At 46.6% G+C, this 21,157-nt stretch overlaps 2 protein-coding genes across 3 annotated transcripts in view; one reads left to right on the top strand and one right to left on the bottom strand.

Moving 5' to 3' along the window:
* The window catches only part of SHLD2 (shieldin complex subunit 2), an 844,943-nt gene that overhangs the window by 523,115 nt on the left and 300,671 nt on the right, over positions 1–21,157 (bottom strand). The window lies entirely within an intron of this gene.
* Positions 11,087–12,909, top strand: LOC146867777 (uncharacterized). The gene is made up of 2 exons (XM_085607863.1): positions 11,087–11,647; positions 11,944–12,909. The coding sequence occupies exons 1-2, from the start codon at positions 11,215–11,217 to the stop codon at positions 12,810–12,812; spliced, it is 1,302 nt and encodes a 433-aa protein (XP_085463989.1). The 5' UTR covers positions 11,087–11,214; the 3' UTR covers positions 12,813–12,909.

The following is a 21,157-nucleotide window of genomic DNA, read 5'->3' as shown; positions in this document are numbered from 1 at the left end:
GCCAAGACAAGACATACCAGCAATTGGTGACCCACTTCTATTGGCCCAGGATGCGAGCGAATGTAGAAACACACTGCAAGTCCTGCCTCACGTGCCAGGGCAGTGGGAAGAGTGGCGGAAAACGCAAAGCTCCCTTACAACCGTTCCCCGTTGTGAGTACCCCGTTCGAGCGGGTCGGCATCGACATCGTGGGACCCCTGGATCCGAAGACCGCCCAGGGCCACAGATTCATCCTCGTCCTGGTGGACCATGCCACCCGCTACCCCGAGGCCATCCCCCTCCGCACCGTGACGGCTCCCGTGGTGGGCCGGGCTCTCATGGGGATCTTCTCCCGGGTCGGATTTCCCCGCGAGGTTGTGAGTGATCGCGGCACGAACTTTATATCCCGCTACATGAAGTCCCTGTGGCAGCAGTGCGGAGTTACGTATAAATTCACGACCCCCTACCACCCCCAGGGCAACGGCCTGGTGGAGCGCTTCAACCGAACTCTGAAGGGAATGATCCTGGGCCTCGAAGAGCCCCTGCGCCGGAAGTGGGACGTCCTCCTCCCTTGCCTCCTGTTCGCGTACCGGGAGGTTCCCCAAAAGTCTCTGGGGTTCAGCCCCTTCGAACTGCTGTACGGACATCCCGTTCGAGGGCCCCTAAGCCTGGTCAAAGAGGGCTGGGAGACAAGCCCCCGGGGGACACCCCCAGATGTGTTCCGCTACATCCTGGCGCTCCGCAACCAGACGAGGAAGTTTAGGGAACTTGCAGAGGCTAACCTCGAGGCCAGCCAAGAAGAAATGAAGCGCTGGTATGACCAGAACGCAACCTTGGTCGAGTTCCAGCCGGGCCAGCAGGTTTGGGGCATGGCTCCGGTGAGACCCTGCGCCCTACAAGACAAATGGACTGGTCCATTCAAGGTGGTCGAACGGAAGAGCCAGGTCACGTATCTGGTCGACGTACAATCCCCACGGAACCCCCTCCGGGTCCTCCACGTAAACCGTCTCAAGCCCCACTTCGTAAGGACAGAACTGAGTTTGCTACTGGCCACCGATGAGGGGGCAGAAGAGGACACTGAACCCCTGCCCGATCCCCTGTGCACAAAAGAACTGGACGGTTCCGTGGAGGGTGTGAAACTGTCGGACACCCTCACTCCCCAGCAGGCCGACGACTGCCGCCAGCTGCTCGGACAATTCGCAGACCTTTTCTCCCTCATTCCAAGGGTGACCGACTGGTGTGTCCACGACGTGGACACCGGCGACTGCCCACCTGTGAGACACCGAGCCTACCGGGTGCCTGACCGGGTCCGCACCTGCATCAAGACCGAGGTACAGAAAATGCTCAACCTAGGGGTCATCGAGCCCGCCGACAGCCCCTGGGCCAGCCCGGTGGTTCTGGTCCCGAAGGCTGCCTCCCCAGGGGTCGCCCCCGAACTAAGATTCTGTGTAGACTATCGGGGGCTCAATGCGGTCACCCGCGGAGACGCTCACCCTATTCCCCGAGCCGACGAGCTCATCGACCGCCTGGGGGCCGCCCAGTTCCTCAGCACTTTCGACCTGACCTGCGGGTACTGGCAGATCGCTCTCACGGAAGGGGCGAAAGAGCGCTCTGCCTTCTCCACGCCAGATGGCCACTACCGCTTCAGGGTCATGCCGTTCGGGATGAAAAACGCCCCAGCCACGTTCCAGCGGTTGGTGAACAAGGTCCTGGCCGGACTCGAGGAGTTCAGCGCAGCGTACCTTGACGACATCGCCGTATTCAGCTCTCAATGGCACGAGCATCTCCAGCACCTCCGACAAGTACTAATGGCCCTGCGCAAAGCGGGCCTGACAGTGAAAGCCAGCAAATGCCAGCTCGGACAAGGCTCCGTGGTCTACCTGGGGCATCAGGTGGGCAGCGGCCAGGTCGCCCCTCTCCAGCCGAAGATCGATGCCATCAAGTCCTGGGAGCCCCCCACCACGCAGACAGAGGTTCGGGCCTTCCTGGGCCTTACGGGGTACTACCGGAGGTTCCTTAAAAATTATGGTAGTATCGCAGGGCCCCTCACAGAGTTGACCTCCAAAAAGCTTCCGCAGAAGGTGCAGTGGACCCCCCAGTGCCAGCAGGCGTTCGACGCCTTGAAAACCGCCATGTGCACCACTCCCGTACTACTCCCGAGAGTTCGTGGTCCAGACCGACGCATCCGAACATGGCATCAGGGCCGTGCTCTCGCAGTTTGACGACAAGGGCATTGATCAGCCCATAGCCTTCATCAGCCGAAGGCTGCTGCCGAGAGAGCAGCGTTGGAGCACTATAGAGCGAGAGGCCTTTGCCGTAGTCTGGGCCCTCAAGAAACTGCGGCCCTACTTGTTCGGAACCCATTTTCGAGTACAGACGGACCACCGGCCCTTGCAGTGGCTAATGCGGATGAGGGGGGAGAACCCCAAGCTACTACGATGGTCCATCTCTCTCCAAGGGATGGATTTCACTGTCGAACATCGCCCCGGGACGGATCATGCCAACGCCGACGGCCTGTCCCGGTTCTTCCGCTTCGGCGAGGAGAACCCCCCAGTGGATGGGTAGTTCTCCACGCCTTTCAGCTGGGGGGGACGCGTGTGAGACCGGCCTCACGGCGTTGCCCTCTCCATCGTCCCGCCAACCGGCAACCACCCTCAAGACACGACATCCCCGACTCCGGCCGCCCCAGCCACCCCCGATCCATGGGCCGGCCAGAGACCTGACAGACTCAACACCCTACCACGCATGCCCAACCGAGGGAGTGGGAACCCTCGAGCCAGACCCAGAGGCGCCAGCCCAGTCACACCTCGGGTCGCCTTCCCCGGGAGGACTCAATCGGCCACCCGGCCCCTGGGGAGCAGGCGCCTCCCCTACCAAGCGTCTGGGGTCCCTCCCAGACCCACCTGAAAAGACCAAAGAAGTGAGCGGCAGGAAATCCCGCCGAACCCCCTCCGTCACCCCAGTCCCCCCTCTGCGAGCACTCCGGACTTCAAAGAATGGAGGTCAGGTATGGATCTCTACATGGTAGCTGAGAAGGTGACCTACAAGGCAAGAGGGTGCCCCAGGAAATTCCGCAAAATTTGGATCCCATGGATAGAATATTACGGCCTAAACCTAGACATGGAAGAGGGCGGGATGGGACTATCCCAGGGCGGGTCGGGGACCGGACCTTGAGGGACGTGACAACTAGCCTGATGTTGCCAGAAGAACCTGTACTAGAAGTGAACCCCTATATATGTATGTTTATAAGGTTGACCTTTCACCATGTGTTGTCTTTCAGTGAAACTGTTGCTACCGCCGCTGCCCTACATCACAATTTACTGCCTGCCATTCGCCCCACATTGTGTATTAATGTTTTTTTTTTATACAAATGTGTGTTTCATTTGGCGAAAAATCAATAAAAAGATTTTTTTTTTTAAAACAATGCGATACAATACAAAATGTTTGTGCCATATTAATTACCTTCTGGCATGTCATGCAACCAATAATGTTATGAAAGGTACCCCACGAACCACAAATACACCACATGACCAAAGCCTGGGTCACATCTCTTAGAGAGCTCTGGTACTGGATCAATAGCTCAAAATCCTGAATAGCTCTGTAATATTCCCCTTTACGCTACTTTCTGGAACATGGCTCTTGATGAATGGAGCACTGATTTTGTCTTGTCACCTTATACTGACAGGTGCTTGACTGGCTCTCCATGAGGTCAGTGAGTTTGTAGTGAAAGAACCAATTGTGAAAATGCCCAGAACCCCGATATCTAAAGTTGTGTTAGAGGTCAAGTGTTTACTCCTTTATTTATTTGCTTCTACCCAAATGAAAAGCAGAAACGTCGAACACAAATGGGAAGGAAGTTCGACAAGTTTCTGCACCATTTTCCTTTGTGGTGTGCATTCATCAGGAGATATGAGATCCCATATCAGTTCCTAATAAAAAGTAAGAAAACCACTTCTGAAGATATCGGAACATGTGCACTCTAACACCAAATTAATAATTAGGTGTTACACTATGTAATGTAAGCTATGTGGCAGAGTGCAGTACAGCTAATGCCGTAAAATTACTCCAATTAACAGGAAGTGGCTGGAGATACCATTCATGTGCACTGGCAGCAATGTCACAATCCTGAGATGGAAGGAGGGACAAAGCACGTGGCCCAGATTTAAGAAGCACACAGTCTGCAAATCTACCTTTTTTAGGCACCCCTTGGTCAGATCAGAGACTCACTCTGATGTGAGCACTTAGGAAGTATCGGGACAGGTTCTATAACATACTTGCAGACACCAACGCTGCCCCTGCTGTACTCCAGGGCTCAGAAGGATTGAATGAGGGAGAATTAAGAAACGGGCTGAAGTGGAAATACTGAGTTAGCACAGAGAAAATGAAAATCAAAACTAACCCCTTCTCTCCTGCAACTTTAGGGAGGGAGAGAAGGAGGAAGCATTTAGCAAATACAAAATGCTAAATACATCTATATCACTATCTGTTGCCTACATATTCAAAACTATGTAGCACAAATTTGAAAAACTTTAAAAAATAAAAAAATCTTCTACACTGGCTAATCAAAAATAGTCTTTTCTGAGAAAGAGGATGGTTCTTTTTCCATGGGCAATATTACTGACCCTCATAATCGATTCGTGGAAGATGTGTTCCCGGTAGCTTCTTCAGAGACGTAGTTGCTAGAATTTACTTAAGAGGAAAATGCTAAGAATCTACAGAATTGCAAATGTAAAAGATGCTCATTACAACCAGCTGGGATAATTAGGGTTTGAATTTGTTAAAATGGGAAACACATTAACACAGAAGCATCTAACAGAACGGAAGTGGCGTCACCAAGTATAAATGTAATTACTTAAAACTATTTATATATTGCTTTTACCAGGCCACTGCTTAGTAATTGGAAAAATGTGTGCAGTATAATTTCACCTGCAACTTTCAAGTACAACAAGTAGATCAGTTAGTTGTTGAATTATGAACAGAGACCTGTGAAGCAAGACACAGAAAGCTGGAAAGGCAGATCATACAAAGGGGGAATATAAGACAGAGAACGGGAACTCATTCAAGAGTTCTGGCGTACTGAGAGTAACATGAAACATGCCTAAATTAGACCAGAATGCCAATTAAGGAAAATCAAGCGAGGCACCAGAAAAAATGAAAGGCAATGCAAGACCATGTGTATATCAGAAACATTAGAAAGGATATAACGCCATGGGTAACAGGGAACAACTGTCAAAAGGCGCAGCTCTCAGTGGCTTTAGTGTAGGCCATGACCCGTGTTCTGTTGGTGCACGGCCTGGTCTCGGATCAGGACCAACACTTTCATACTTAGCTACCAGCCCTCTTTTGGTTAATGGGATGGCGTTTGGTCTACTGTCACAGTTGTGCAGAGCCTTGAACCAACAACATCAGGCTCAAGGTGCAAGGCCTGACAATCGGTTGGGCCCTCCACCCAGTCTCACAGAGTCCACTGCGCACGGCCTTCAGCCACACCAAGCGTCCATCTCCTGAACCAGAGGTGCATGACCAAACATGATCTGGATGCCGGCATGACCATCTGAGGTGTCTCGCAGTTGTTGGGCATGCACAGTAACACGCTTGGAAATGTGAATCGTGCATTTGGGATACATTTTTATGGGCAGCCTCTTTATTTTCTTGACACCACACACTCACACAAAAACAAACACACACACGCACGCACCCACAAACACGTATACACACACACACGTGCATCATTGGATCTGAGGATGTATCTGTATATCCAATGAGTAAGATAGCCACCACAGGATCCGAGGTTCTCGTTCGGAAGTCATTAAGAGTATTACCCTAGCCAGGGAAGGCAGTAGGTAAGAAGGCCCATCCCTAGAAGAGCCACAAATATCAAGGAAGGCCCAGTGAGCTATGAATGCATGCGCAACCACCTCAAGCAGCAGAAAAGGATTGCGGTGTGGAACCCGAGGAGGAGTGCTCATGGAAAGTGTCCACCTGGCTTCGAAAACTTTAACTCTTGCTGTGGAACCTACAGCTCTGGACACTGCATAGGTCTGGAGGACATGCGTCACGTATGTATCAGTACTGTTATTAGATCATAAGGGGGCTGAAGAGAGGTATAAACACTGTAAGGTAACAATCATACGGATACTTCAAAGAATAACAAATTCCAATTGCACATTACCTATGCAGAAGAAATAAAAGTTACACTAACTACATATAGCCTGTCATTATCATCTGACAGGATTTTTAGGAGGGTAGTTGTTTTTCCTGCACAGAATACACGATGCATGATACCTCACACACTTCCCTTATTACACACGATGATTCACAACAGAGCACCACTTACATCCCTTTATACATAGGGTAGAAGACCGTGCACACCGCTCTATACGCAGCACAGCGCACAACAGTCACACAACACGCAGTTATTCTTATAGTTGCAGGGACCCGAGCTCAGCATGAGAGATTCTAGATAATCTGAACCCAGCAAAGATTCTCGCTATCTCCAGAGTCACAGAACTCTCGAGTAAACTCACCAGCATAGTATGTGCACTCTTATAGGTCTTTAAAATGTTTAATCTTCATACTATATCACCAGTTCCTAAAACGGCCGGTAGATGCCAGCAACCTCTATATCCCACGCTGTTCAAGTGCATTCTTGCAATAAAAGCCATCACAGTCGATGTGCTATTTACATTTCTAACTGCGGTGTTTGATCAATATATAATTACAGTCTACACTTTGAATATAGTCCAAGATTGGATTGCTGGCATTAATGTAGACAGTCTTTGATGTTCTATTTTCTTGGCCTAAACTCGAGTCTTTCATGACGCAGCACAATCATAAAACAACTGTGTGACACACGGGCACTGCGCTACGGTAACACATGGCCCTCAGTACATGTGTCTCTCTACACGTACAGGTTGGAGCCTGCAGTGATTTCACACAGAAGTTCCGTATTTAAAAGTAATGCTGCATAAAAATGCTGATGCGTTCCAGGAGAGGCATCTGAATCTGCAAACTGCTAAAAGTTCACTACATGACTTATTTTGATCTTCGTTATGGGAACATTGCAGGGGAGCTCCACCTGACAAACACGAAAGGTGTCCATTCGCCGTTCTCTTGCTGTTGGAGAACAGCGTCAAGTGCTGTTGGACTGGCATCTGCTGTCAGTTCGGTTGTTTTTGCTTGGTAATAGTGCGGCATTGTCATGGAATCTAACCTTCAATCCTGCTTTCAGTGACATAAGATGGGTGCTATGCAGGCGCGCAACACCCATTGGACTCACAGGGCTTCAGCCCCCCCCCCCCCCCGTCGTGTGTGGCAGCCCGGGATGAGACACCTTCCCGGGCAAAAAAGCAGCCGCACCCGAGCACTTCACAGGTCTTTAAAAGACCATTTGCATGTTAATGAGGCCTCGCTGTTGTTTCACCCCTTCTAAGAGCCCCTGCAGCTCCACTCTGCCTATTGCTTAAAGTTCAGCCCCCCCCCCCCCGAAATTTTTGCTCAGCCCCCCCCCCCCCCCCCCCCCCCCCCCGAAATGTGGCTCTAGTTGCGCCTCTGGTGCTATGGGACTTACTACAAGCAAAGAAAATGGCCGTCTCCCCATCCTCTTTCCTAGGTTTAGAAGTAAAAGACAGCAAATGAAGTTTGTAGGGGCCCTCGTACCACACCTCCGCCCTAATGACAGCTGGGCTCTGCCTTCCTGGCTTGAACCATGGTAAACCAGTCTTTTAAGTCGTTTTCGTAGGGTTCCAGCGAGGGAGATCAATTTTTTGTTGAACCGACCTCATATTTCACCATGTCTAAAACATTCCTTATTTCTCTCATGTTTTGAGGAACTAATTGAAAACAGGAGCTACCCTGCCTGTGTAAAGCAACTAGGAACCCTAGGCACTGTGCGAAAATGCAATATGTTTTCGATCATTTCAGAAGCTAGTATTACCAAACAATAGTAGCTAAAAGTTTTTAGATGCTTTTATAAAAATAGAAGTAGCATTTAAAAAAAGTCTCAAATTTTAGGATCATTTGAATTGTAAACACGTGCTGAAAACAGGGTGCACAGTGTTCTTATTTATTTATTCGAAAAGTTTTATAAAGCGCAAATCTGACCCGTCATAGAAGTAGACAAGATTAACCGGTGAAGGTGTCAAATACTAATCATATAAGGAGTTAAACAAACACAATGCAAAAAAAATATATATATGATAATAACATTGTAGCTACTTGTTGTATCTTATTGCTCCATACCTAGCAACAATAAATGCCACTTTAACAAATTTATCAAAAGGGTGACAAAATGCACACCATTCTTCACGAAATTTCATTCCAAAGTTAACACATTACTTGAACTTTCCGCGTGCTGTCCGAAACTTGTGGTCTCCTAAAAAAAACACACGTTTGCGAATGCATCAAAAGGATAGGAGCGACGTCTCACTCCTGAGTCGGATGCACAGCTTGACCTCTGACAATAAATTCATACATATCATGTCTGATTAACGTTTACAAATAAAATAATTAGCAGCAGTTCATGAAATTTAGTATAATCTTTAGGGTTCAATCCTATAAAGAATTATAATCTTTGATTCTAGTTTTGTCGATCGCTCTTCTAAGTTATCACGGTGACAGTGTTACAGCACTCTGAAAATTCCTGTACATTTTAAGAGTAGGATACACTCAGTGTGCTACTTTTCCAACTAAATTGTGTGAGTATTCTAAAGGTGTCCATGCTATTATCTGAAACTTTACATTTTCTACATCTATATGCTTGGAGATGCTTCTTGGGTATTTTGTCTACTATGAAAAATACAATATGGATAACCTTATATTTGTCACCCAGTTTAAGAAATATGGTGGTCATATCTTTTGATAGTTTGAGAAAGTCATTATTGCTGGCAGGGCTGGCTTTATCGCTAGTGGTTCTTGTGTTCACACAGTGACAAAGCAAGGAATTCAAAAACGTGGGGAGTGATCAAAGTCTTCAGTAACAAGATGGAATCCAAGTAATTTCTCCAAGAGTATTCAGCAGCAACCTGAACGTCCTCTTTTCATGGCTCAGAGGTCAGACTGTCCCTAACAGTTAAAACCCAGCTGAGGTCATTGGCGATGGTGGGGTTTTGAAAGAGTCCGAATACCAAGAACCATCTACAATACAGACCCCTCCTTCCTTAAAAAGGAAACTTAAATCTTAAAATTCCTTTAGACCAATAATGAAATTTTTTGCAAATAACAAAATTTAGAACAAAAGTGTATGAAAAAAGAATAAACATAACAAAATTGACACTGCTACCCTAGAATTAGGGTAGATCCGCTATCATGCAGGGGAACACAAGTGGTCAAACCTACTCTCTTTTCCACCTCCATAACACAATCTTCCATCCATTGGGGGAGGGGATTATTTTCCTTTTACAAAGTAAGCTTTCAAGTGGGCCTATAACCACAGATTCCAAACCTGCATTTTCCGGTGCTGCATCTAGACGTCTTGAAGCAGACACACTAGAAGTCATTTCATTTCATTTCATTGTGTCTTTATTTAAATTAAAATAATCATAAAAGACAGAACGTACAATGTCAAGTTAAAAATACTTAGAAGAAAAACACAGTACTGTATATAACAATCAAATCAGTGAAACTGGTAACAATAATTAGTGCAAAATATTGATCATATAAAATGGCTCAGTCGCCAGAGACCATATTAAAACCATAAAATTACAATGATGCTATATAAAACCAAATAATCATCACTACTATAGGTTAAGTAACAGTGTCTCACTGAAGTGACACAGCAGCTATATAGTTATGACTAGGCTTGGGTTGCTCTTAATTTTTTACAGCGAATAATCCAGGCCCAACTCAAAAATTTGGCCATAGATACAACTACAGGGGCCTCAGTGGATGACCGCAGAATCCTTAACGCCTCCATGGCAGATCTAGTGCCCAGGTTCCTGCAGATGGGTTTCAGCCATTTGCTCCTGGGAAGCTTGTAAGCCGGGCACCCTAACAAAAAGTGGGATATAAATTCCGTAGGAGCTGGACAAGCAGGACAATGCTCTGACCCATGCAAGCGCCATTTGCATGTAAAGGCATTAATTGGGAGGGAGCCAACCCTGAACTGGTGATATAATTTCCTATCAACTGGTCTAAGGATGGTATCCCAATATGTTTCTAGAAGTCATATCCACTCCTGTGTGGGCCAACACCTCACAAGCAGACATACGTGTGCAGCCGCAATCGCTTCTACATTGTCAGGAAACATCATATTTAACATTATCCTTCCTGGATAACTCCTTACTAACATAACTATTCTGACATTCCTCAGCCCATTCTCCCAAGGTTGTGTTTATGGTTGATACCTAGAACTCCATATTTCTATTTTCCCCTAAATTGCCATGTTCCACAGCAATTCCATTAAGATTTCGGACTTTACCATCACTTAGTTTAACATAATTTCTGAGGATCTTAACATCTTCCAAGGGGATCAAAGAACATGTTCTCTTCCAGAAGCAATTTACCAGTTTTTTTCACGCTTACGTATTGCCCTATTTTAATTGAGACAGGAACAGTACCATGCTTTTCAACATAGCAGTGCTTATTTTTAGAATTGGATTCTTTAATTCAATTCCACACACTTTCAACATGTCACTGTTATACACTTGCTTCACACATCCCTTCTAGACTCCATTTTGTCCTAGGTGAACAACCTCTCATAGTTTCAGAAGATTATAATCCAGTGACATCATTATTTGTGACTCGGTACATTCACACCATTTTAGCTATATTTGTTCCTTCCGATCTACAACTTTTCCTGACGTAAACTGAATACCTTCTTTCAATACACGAATAAAACTTTCAATATCACCATTACTACTTGGATTACATAAGGATGTAGGGCCATATGTAGGTAGAATGGAATTTGCGAATCGGAAATTGCGATTTTTCGCGAATCGCAAATTCCGAATCGCAAATAGCTATGTAGGTAGATTTTAGCGAATAATTAGCGATGCGCAAAAATTCGCAGAATTATTTTGCGATTACCCTAATAGCGATTCCTTAATTGCGAGAACGCTATTAAGGAATCGCAAATCTGGGAATCTGCAATTCAGGTGCAGAATGATGACATCACAACCAGGAAGTGTGACTGCCCATGCTGCACCTGATTGCCAGCAGCTGTGTGTGAGCCAGTAGCTGTTTGAGAGCCTGTGTGGAGAGGAGAACAGTGAAGCTCTGCATTTGAAAACCAGTCAAATGGATTCCCAGGGGACTGAAAAGCAGCAGGAGGAACCATCAAGGAAGAGGAAACAGAAATTCAGTGAGAGGGAGCTGGAGGTCCTCACACAGGAGGTGGTCAGCAACCATGATCTCCTATTTGGGAAAAGTTCCCTGAGAGTACCTGAGGCCAGAAAGCGCAAGATTTGGAGTGACATCCAAGAGAAAGTGAATGCCATTGGTGTCACACACCGCAGTGTGGAGGACCTACGTAAAAGATGGTATGACATGCGGCAGAGGTCAAAGGAGAGGGTGGCAACAAGACTGGCAGAGGCTAAAAAAACCGGTGGGGGCCCTTCCACTGCAACCGAACCGACACCCCTGGAGGAGCTGGTGGAGGGCACACTGCAGCCTGAGAGCGTGAGTGGAGTGGCTGACCTGGACAGCTCAGAACACCCAGACACCAGACAAGGTAAGGTGCATGGCAAGACCCCCTGCTACATCCCCAAACCACCCACATCCCCCAAAAGGCAACCTGACTGCAACTCCAGTAAATGTCACACAGCACACACAGTAATGCATTATGGGAAACGTAGTCACATGCACTGATAACTGTGCCAGTGAGACACAGACAGGTGGAATAGGAAGGACTCCATCATGCAGAGATAGAAATAGACCGATAGTACCCATGAGATTCTATTGCTTGAAACTAATGCATGACAAATACCACACAGGACACAGTACTAATGTGTGTCATTTAATCCACAGCACCACCACCAACACAGGATAGTGAGGCTGAATGTGAGCCAACAGTTGAGATGGAGGACCAGGCATGCCAGAAGGATCAGGGCGCAGCCACAACTGCCGACACAGCACCATGCAGGCGTCGCATAATTGTCCCACCACTACCACTGTTGGAGACACAGGCACCAGACACAGCAGAGGAGCAACAGCCAGTGCACAGGCAGCGTGCAGGACTGCAACAAACACAGTCCCCTGAACAATCAAGAGTAGGGAGAGGGATGAGACGCAGGGAACGGCCGTCCACCAGCACTGCTCCTGTTGAAGAGGACACGGTGTTCTCGGGCCTGGAGGGCAGCATGCTGAAGCAGCAGCGCCTGCAAGTGAAGGGAATCAGGTCAATACAACGGCAGCTGACAGCACATAACCACAACATGACCGAGTTGCGCGCAGGAGTGATGGCCATGACTGGTGCATTGGAGGGACTGTGCAGGGAGATAGCGAGGGACAGGGCAGCGCGGCGCCGGGACAGACATCGCCTTCACACACGGCTGGACCTATACACAAGGGCTGTGAACCGCCACACAACCGCCACATCCTTGCTGGCCAGAAGATGTGTTGGCATGCAGCGCGAGATGGCCCACTGCTGCCAGGACGTGGGCAGTGTCTTGGTGCAGGTCACACATGCGGTGGACCAGATGCGCGCAACCGCCACAGGTGGCATAGGTGCACTTGCAGCCACGGACACTGATGAACAATCGAGCAGGAGCAGCATCACTCCCCCAATACCACAGGAAAGACGCAGGAGTGCACGACAGAGCACAGTGGAGGATGAGTCAAGGGAGGGCACAGCGCGCACACAGCGAGGCGCACCAGGCCGTGCACGTAGGAGGTGAAGGGACACAAGGGACTAATGGCCATGTGTGATGCAACACAGTCCATGTAGACTCAGTGTCTGTTGTTACTCTTTGCACTGTGACACAAACAAGTGCATGCAGGGACTTTAACGTCACAACGTGAGATCACTCAATGCCTGATGACACAGAAATAAACATCCCTGTCAGTCACCAATCAGTGTCATTGTGTCATCATTACTCACTTAGAAGTAGTTTTGGGTGATCTCATCACGTCTCATACGTCCGGCAGCTGCACCAGCACCTCCTGCGGGAGCGCGATGTGGTGCTGCTCCATCCTCATCTGATGATTCAGAGTCTGTCAGGTCCACTGGGGTTCCTTTCTTGGTAGCGATGTTGTGTAGCATTGCACAGGCAACCACTATTTTGCAACACGTCTCAGGGCTGTACTGTAGCGCTCCACCACTCTTATGGAGGCATCGAAAACGGCTCTTTAGGATTCCAAATGTCCTCTCAATGGCACAGCGTGTAGCTCTGTGTGCGCTGTTGTACCCCCTCTCACCTGCAGTTGATGGATTCAGGTACGGTGTGAGGATGTAGTCTCGTACAGCATACGCACTGTCACCTGCGGGGCATAAGCAGATTAATGTTCAATAGTGTCCTGCCACTGCATCACTCTACTGCCTCTGTGTGTGTTTAACAGGCATTTACCTAGCAGATAGCCCTCTCCAAAATCACCATTTGTGAGTCTGCGATGTAATGCACAGTGGCGAAACATGAATGAGTCGTGTGTGCTTCCAGGGTATTTGGCCACAATATCAGTGATTAAGTGTTGGGCATTGCACACTACCTGGATGTTCAGGGAATGATATGACTTTCTGTTGCGAAATACATACTCATTATGTGAGGGGGGTGAAATAGCGATATGTGTCCCATCTATGCAGCCAATGACATGGGGGAATTGTGCAATTTGGTAGAAATCTTGCTTGGTCTGATCCAGTGCCTGTGCTGTGCTAGGAAATTGTATGTGGTGATGCAGCCTCTGTACCATTGCATCCAGGAAAGCGTGGAAGAAGCGCGAAAGTGCACTTTGGGAGACACCTCCTGCTGTGGCAATGACCCCCTGGAAACTACCTGATGCCAGGAGGTGCAGTGAGCACAGCACCTGTACATGGGTGGGAATGGAGTGTGCCCTGCGTGTGGGGTGGTCAAGTATGGGTGTCAGTTCAGCAATTAAATCCAGGATGCTGTCTGGGTGCAGCCTGTAGTTGACATGGATCTCCTCATCGGTCACTTGGAAGAGGGTGATGCGTGCTCTGTAGATCCTTTCCTGGCGTCTCCGTCTCTGTGTGGCATCCCTGATTCGCAGCCTCCTGGCTATCACGTACAGCCCAGCCATGGTGGAAAGGCCCTGTGGCATTGTGGGCCTGTTTAAATAGGTTGCAGTAGGTTACCACCTGCTCAGTGTTGATGGTAATTGGGAAGTGCAAAATTGCGAATTTTGCATAATCGCTATTTGCGAGTTTTCTGAACATGTCATTTTGCGCAATCGCTATTTGCGAGTTCGGTAACAGCGATTTTCGCTAATACTGGTGCGCAGACTGCGATTACGCTGATTTATTCGCAGACTCCACTTTCCGCAAAATAGCTAATCGCTAAATTAGCGATTCGCACAGCTCTTCTGCGTATACCTTTCCTACATGGCTCAAGTATGTTTTGCGATCGCAAACACCCAGATTCCTGCGAATCGCACTGTTTGCGATCGCAAAACTGTTTCCTACATATGGCCCGTAGTCCTTTGATTACCACCTTACCTATACAGTTTCTTGCGTAATGGGACAAACACTGGACACTATTCTCATTTAGTACAGCAGCAGGTAAACCTTCTTTCATAAACACATCCCCAATCACGCAACGTAACCTTTATGTTCCGCCATTTTGCCCAACATTTGTTCGTACAGAAGAAAGTTACAGTTTAAATGACATTCGCATGACAGAAATAAAACTGAATTTTGATTGCTTAAAAACGCCTACATGAGCATAGTTGTCTGATATAAAACAGAAGATATTCAAGTGCTTTCAATATTATATTTATTGAACATGCGCATAATAAAACTGGAAAATAACATTAAGTGTACATCTTTGATTGTATCTTTGAATGGACCTATGGAATGAAACTATGCTGCTGTTTAAACAGGTTCTGCTGCCCCTACACTGGCTGGGGTGAAATTGTCACTTTGTTCTTATTTGGAAAAAAGGGGTGACGAGTGGACCGTGAACTAATCTAAATTTATTGGTGAAGATTGGACACTGAACGATTCCTCTTTCTTTCTCTGTTTGAAAAAGCCATTTTTTTGATAAGTGCACCCCGAGCATTCTGGCCACCAGACAGTGAGACATGCATTACATTACGAATGGAAGGAGGACTTCTCGAATTGCATGTCCCAATGTATTGGGAAATAAACTGTGCATCCTACCCAGGGCTCAGCACCTCAACTGTCCCTCACCATTGACAGTTTACTGGTGTAGGTGGAACTCCTAATGAGTCTAAATTCTAAGGACCACAATTTAGAGCCTGGAGCCAGGTCGACCAACAGCTCCTCAATGCTCAACTGTCAGTATCCAACTATGCACCCACAGCTAATCCTACATTAGCCTCAGCCAGATACTCTGACTGGCTGAACAATGCCTTCAAAACACTAGTACCCCTTAAAAATCTCTCAAAAAACAGAACCTCCCCTTCGGCACCTTGGTTCACCGAAACCCTTAGATTAGAAAGACAACGCTGCAGGAACCTCGAGAGACACTGGCGTAGAGACTACAACATCTCTAATAAAACACGCTATAAAGAGGCAATTCACCAATATAAACAGCTTCTAATTGCCGAGAAAAGTAAATACTACACCAACCAAATAGAAGCAGCCCAAGACTCCACCAAAAGCCTCTTTCAGGTAGTCCTCAAACTATCAGGATCCACAGCAAACCCCCCACCAGCCCCTACCCAGGACCTATGCAACGCCTTGGCCAATACCTTTCAAGACAAAGTGAACAAAATCCACGATATCTTCACCACGCAAAAAAAAACGATCCTCTAAACTCCACCGAGAACAACAATAATTCTCCATCCTTATCGCATTTTCATCAAGTCTTACCCGAACAAATAAAAAACCACATCCTAACCATAAATTCAGGGTCACCAACGGACCCTTGTCCACCCGCGGTACTAAAACTCAATCCTGACCTACTAGCCCCCAACCTCGCAGACATCTGCAATGCCATGTTTGACACAGGCATCTATCCCACAGCCTGGAAAAAGGCAACGATCAAACCCCTGCTGAAGAAACAGCATCTGGACCCTCTAGACACCAAAAACTATCGACCCATCACAAACCTGCCTTTCCCAGCAAAAATTTTCGAAAAAATAATGAACACGCAACTAACTAACTATATTGAAGAAAACAGTCTCTTGGATGAGACACAATTTGGTTTTAGAAGGGGCCACGGGACAGAAACCGCCCTTATTAAGGCGGCAGATGAAATCAGAGCCACCCGAGACCAAGGTGGATCAGCAGTCCTGATACTGCTGGATCTATCAGCGGCATTTGACACGGTCGACCATACCACTCTGATAGACCGTGTCTCAAATATAGGTGTCAAACTTAAAGCAAAGGAGCTATTGGTCTCCTTTCTATCCAACCGCACTCAGCTGGTGAGTCTCGGCAAATTTAACTCTCCCCCATTTACCCTCCCTTGTGGAGTGCCACAAGGATCATCCTTGAGTCCGACACTATTTAATATCTATGTGTCGGACCTGGCCAAGGTAATTAAAACCCATGGGATGAGGCTGACATCCTACGCCGACGACACACAGCTAGTACTTACAATTAACAATGACGGAGAAGCAATTGCAGCCAACTTTCAGACTGGCATGCTCGCCATCAGTTCCTGGATGGCTAAGAACTGCTTAAAACTAAACTCCGACAAAACGGAGGTCGTGATCTTCGGCAACCTACATCGAGCATGGTCCCCTACCTGGTGGCCGACCACTTTAGGACCTCCACCCCTCCCTGTACCTAAAGCGAGAAACCTAGGGGTCATATTTGACGACAAATTAACCTTTTCAGCCCATGTAAACGCCATCGTCTCATCATCTTTTTACACTCTCAAAATGATCAAAAAACTTTTACTGTTCCTCCCCCCAAATGCAGGAAAAACCCTGGTCAGCACGCTTGTAATGTCAAAAATTGACTACTGCAATGGCCTGCTCATGAATGCCCATCAAGAGATTACCAACAAATTACAGATGGTGCAGAACGCCGCCGCCAGATTAATAACAGGCACTCCCAAACGCAACTCAATTTCCCCGGTGGTTCGGAGTCTGCACTGGCTTCTGATAACAAGCCGCATCAAATTTAAGGCCCTCTGCATTGCCTTCAAGGCCATCCACAATATTGGACCAGACTTTCTAAAAAAAGCCTTCTGTGCCCATGTGCCTAACCGAACCCTATGCTCCTCCTCCCCCAACATGCTGAGGGTTCCCCGCACTTACAAGGCATCCTGGGGTGACAAGATATTCACCATTGCCACTTCCAAACTATGGAACTCCCTCCCCTGTCGCATTAAAACTTGCCCAACGCTACCTGCCTTCAGGAAACTAATAAAAACCTGGCTTTTCAACCAATGAGCACCCCACGAAACCTCTACTTTGTGCAGTCCGCAGCGCCGAGACACCCTCGGGTATTTGCGCGCTTTATAAATCGCTTAAATAAATAAATAAATAAATAAATAAATATACTATTACGTGCATATTCAAAACGCAAAAAGACCACGCAAAGACAGAAAATCATCCAACAAGCAGCTGGGCACCCGCCTGCAGAGCCCTATAGCAGCTCCTCAGGGGTAGTATGTGCTATATAAATATTAATGTCATATCATCGTTTGTTCTCATCTGATCTGGACCAAGCCAGTCTCAGTAGACAGAAAGGAGCAACACTTAAACAATGAATGAGCTCAAAGCATCACCAAAGGTGCACAGATTATACAGACAGATTCGATACCAGCCCCTCTCATTGATCTTGTTCTTGATTGCTGCAAAAGTGCCCAGCAACAGGGACATCTTAATGATTTTTAGGGCCCTGGGCCAAGAGTATTTTGGTGGCCCCTGTTCGGAACAGTATTGAATTTATGATCTAATTTTAGCTCTTTCAAGCCCTCTTTCGCCACGTCACTCAGTGCACAGGCACACGTGTCAAATTCTAAATGTTTTTACGTCTAAAAATTCATTGATAGTGACATATTTTCAATATTGTAACAGCAGCAGCAGCTCACTAATATTACTGCGAATAGTCTCTGTGGCACTCTCCCATTTCACATATCTGAGGTTCTGTTTTGATCTAAAAAAAACTTTTTTATTGTGTGTTGCATGAAACAAAATTTCTCACTAAATGTCCGTATTCCACTCACACATCACACACATTGAAAATAAATTAAACGAAAATGGTATTTCAAACACTCTGTTTAAAGAATTATTCAAGGTCATCAAGGCAAAGCTCTCCACAGAATACAGCTAGCTATATAAGGATACCCCCTGAAAGGCTGGAGCCCTGGGCCAGAGCCCTCTTTGCCCATGCCTTAAAACGCCTCTGCCCAGCAACAGCACGCGATTGGCCAAACATTGTCTGGGCTCCAATCAACAAAATCAGAGGGGCAGCTCTCCTGTAGCTTTGCTATGTTATGTTGATTTGCATAGCATACTGCTCACCGGAGAGGGTATTCGGGTGACTTGTTTTTTAGCCTTGGTTGCCAAGATGTGGCATGTTGAATGGTTTGTCTCCCTCCAAGTATACTGAACGAACTTTGAACTTGAGAGGCTAGTCTGTTGGAGGCTTAATACCACTCTACTACACGTTTCACTAACAATAGCTTTGCACATCTATGGACAGGAATGCTGGAATCAGAGGCAGAATCGGAATCTTTGGCTATCTCCTTTGGGGAACAGTGCACATACGACTGAATAAGAAGACCGAATAACAAACTAAAGGAAGAGAAGGAGATAGACTTAAAGGTATGTAGAGAATCTGCCTTTCCTGGAACAGAGTCCGAGTCCACTGACCAGAGCACATGCACCACTGTGAGAAGTTTGAGACTTCACAGACTGGCAAGCTGCACCTGTTGTACGGCCCAACATACGAGCGACTGTGATCATGGGAAGAGAGATTTTGTGCCTCTAAATCTGTCGGCACCCCTGAGAAGTCTACAAGCAACTGAGTTGCGCTACACAGGACCCATGAACCTCCACTCCTGTTGCTGCCACTGAGAAACCTGTGAGGAACCGCTATCTCTTGGGTGAGGGCTTGTGCTCCTTCGCCATGGTCATTGTTCCCACGACAGGTCTGCATGCAATCATAAGGCCAGCAAGGGCCATGTGTACTGAAGACCTTCATATAGAAACAAGTCAGAGGTTTACAATGTTATGGTAGGCAGTAGAGGCTTGATAAGTAGGGCAGACATATGATTAGGGGAGCTGTAGAGAGTCTTTGAATCCTTCTCCGAGACGAGGTTTAGCAGTCAAACTGCCATTAGCACAGGTCCCAGATTTCAGCAAGCTGAGGGTTACATTTTTGTCTGCTGGGGGCTGATCATCATGTATGAAGCAAGCAAAACATAAAGTGAGTCAACCTAATGGAGAACTGTAGAATTTGAAACTATCTGGATTCCTTTGTTAGCACAGTACTGCAAATGTATACAAGCCAGTCAATGGCTCCCTAAAGATGCTGGAAATTAGAATCTTAACAATAATTCTGGGACGAAGTAAATGGATTGTACATGAAGTTCCCATAGTTAGAGACCAGTGCTAAACCAATACTTTTTCTACTTCAAATTCACACTTTACTTCTGGGGTAACGAAGGGAGATTTCGGATTTTATTATAGATTAATTGAGCAAGGTCCACTGCCACAAGGGTGAGTGGACGATTTATATGAAAAGGGAATATCTGGCTTTGACCATGATGAGTGTTTGTTTAACTTAGGAAAAATTTGATTAGATACAAATATGGATAATTAATATTATAGTAATGTACAACAAATCTTGCTCCAATAACTGACCAAAAACTAAGAATGATAATGTAATAACAATGCATTCCAAAATAATTTTGTTTGGACTCAACCTGAAAATTACAGAATATTCCCAGTATCGTAAAGTTTTTCTGAATGGAAGTCGATGGAGGTGTGCAGGCGACAGGCTGGTAGCTGAGCTAGTAGAGGCACCTACACCTCTGGTAATATCCCACCACCGTGGCTCCTTCTGTCTCCTCCTTTAACTAGCTGCCGCAACCACAACCCTGCAATTGCAGTTTGGACCCTGACTCTGAGGTCCAAATCTACCAGCATTCCTGCTATTAGAGTTGGAATCTGGAAAAAGGGGGCAGGGTGGGTCAGTCCTAGCTTTTTCGCAGCTGATTGTAGACCAGCCTGCCACCTGACCTCACTCAGGTGCAAAGTGGTCCGCTTTGTTTCGTGAAGCCTTATTGGTTTGTCTCTTCTCGAGTACACAAAATATGGATTTCAGGTTACTAAGAAAACAAAGAGGTGAGGGAGAATAAATACAGTTACGTTGCTTCAAACTGTGACGCTGAATAGTTTGACTCGCATGTGCAACAAGCATTAACCCGCATCTATAAAAGATGAACATTACTTTGTTGATAACAGAGCAGTAAAAGATATTTTTCTAGTCCATGGAAAAGAAAACATGGGATGAGAACAGCTTGAAAAGAGGAAATAGACTAGATGCTGATAACAGTCTTTGGTGGCCTGATGCCACTAGAGCTCCCTTGTTGGTGGCAGGAGGACATCCTCCAACATTGAGCCAATGATAACGACAGCAATGGCAAGAGTTAGTCTGGGTTACTCTTGTCTCTGTCTTTAGTGCCAACATTAAATTACACACACTCCATTCTGGGCTGTACATTTTTTTAGCTTTGTCCATTCGTTGTAGGGATAAAAGACAACAAACGTATCAAAGGATTCAAACATCTGATTAAGAAGCAAGTTAGGAGTAAACAGCCTGTGCATAGAACAATCCTTGTAAACATTGTAAAATCTGTTAAAAGCAGGTAGCCTAAACAAGATTGAGCCGAAAAAGGGTAAAATCACTATGAGATCACATTTTTCAACTTTTTGAAAATAAAATGTAATAAAGTAGCTTTTAGGTAAACAGCAACGCACCAGCTAACTTGTATGCTTTTTATTTCTGAAGTTCTGGCAGATATTTTCATGGGTGTTCCATTGAAAAATTAGTGTGAATGAAGTTTCAGGGGTTGCATTCCATTTTTAGAGTACCACTAAAGAAGCAAGCATTAACTGGGAAGAGAAACGCAGGGAGTGGCAA

The sequence above is a fragment of the Triturus cristatus genome, chromosome 1_2, assembly GCF_964204655.1.
Source record: "Triturus cristatus chromosome 1_2, aTriCri1.1, whole genome shotgun sequence".
NCBI lineage: Eukaryota > Metazoa > Chordata > Amphibia > Caudata > Salamandridae > Triturus > Triturus cristatus.
Note: the sequence above shows the minus strand (reverse complement) of the source record. Positions and strands in the feature narration are given on the sequence as shown.

Bases quoted from the DNA above. Each gene is read 5' to 3' on its own strand.
- LOC146867777 (XM_085607863.1), top strand. From the start codon at position 11,215: ATGGATTCCCAGGGGACTGAAAAGCAGCAGGAGGAACCATCAAGGAAG. The intron at 11,648-11,943 runs GTAAGGTGCATG...TTTAATCCACAG, and splicing joins ACACCCAGACACCAGACAAG to CACCACCACCAACACAGGAT.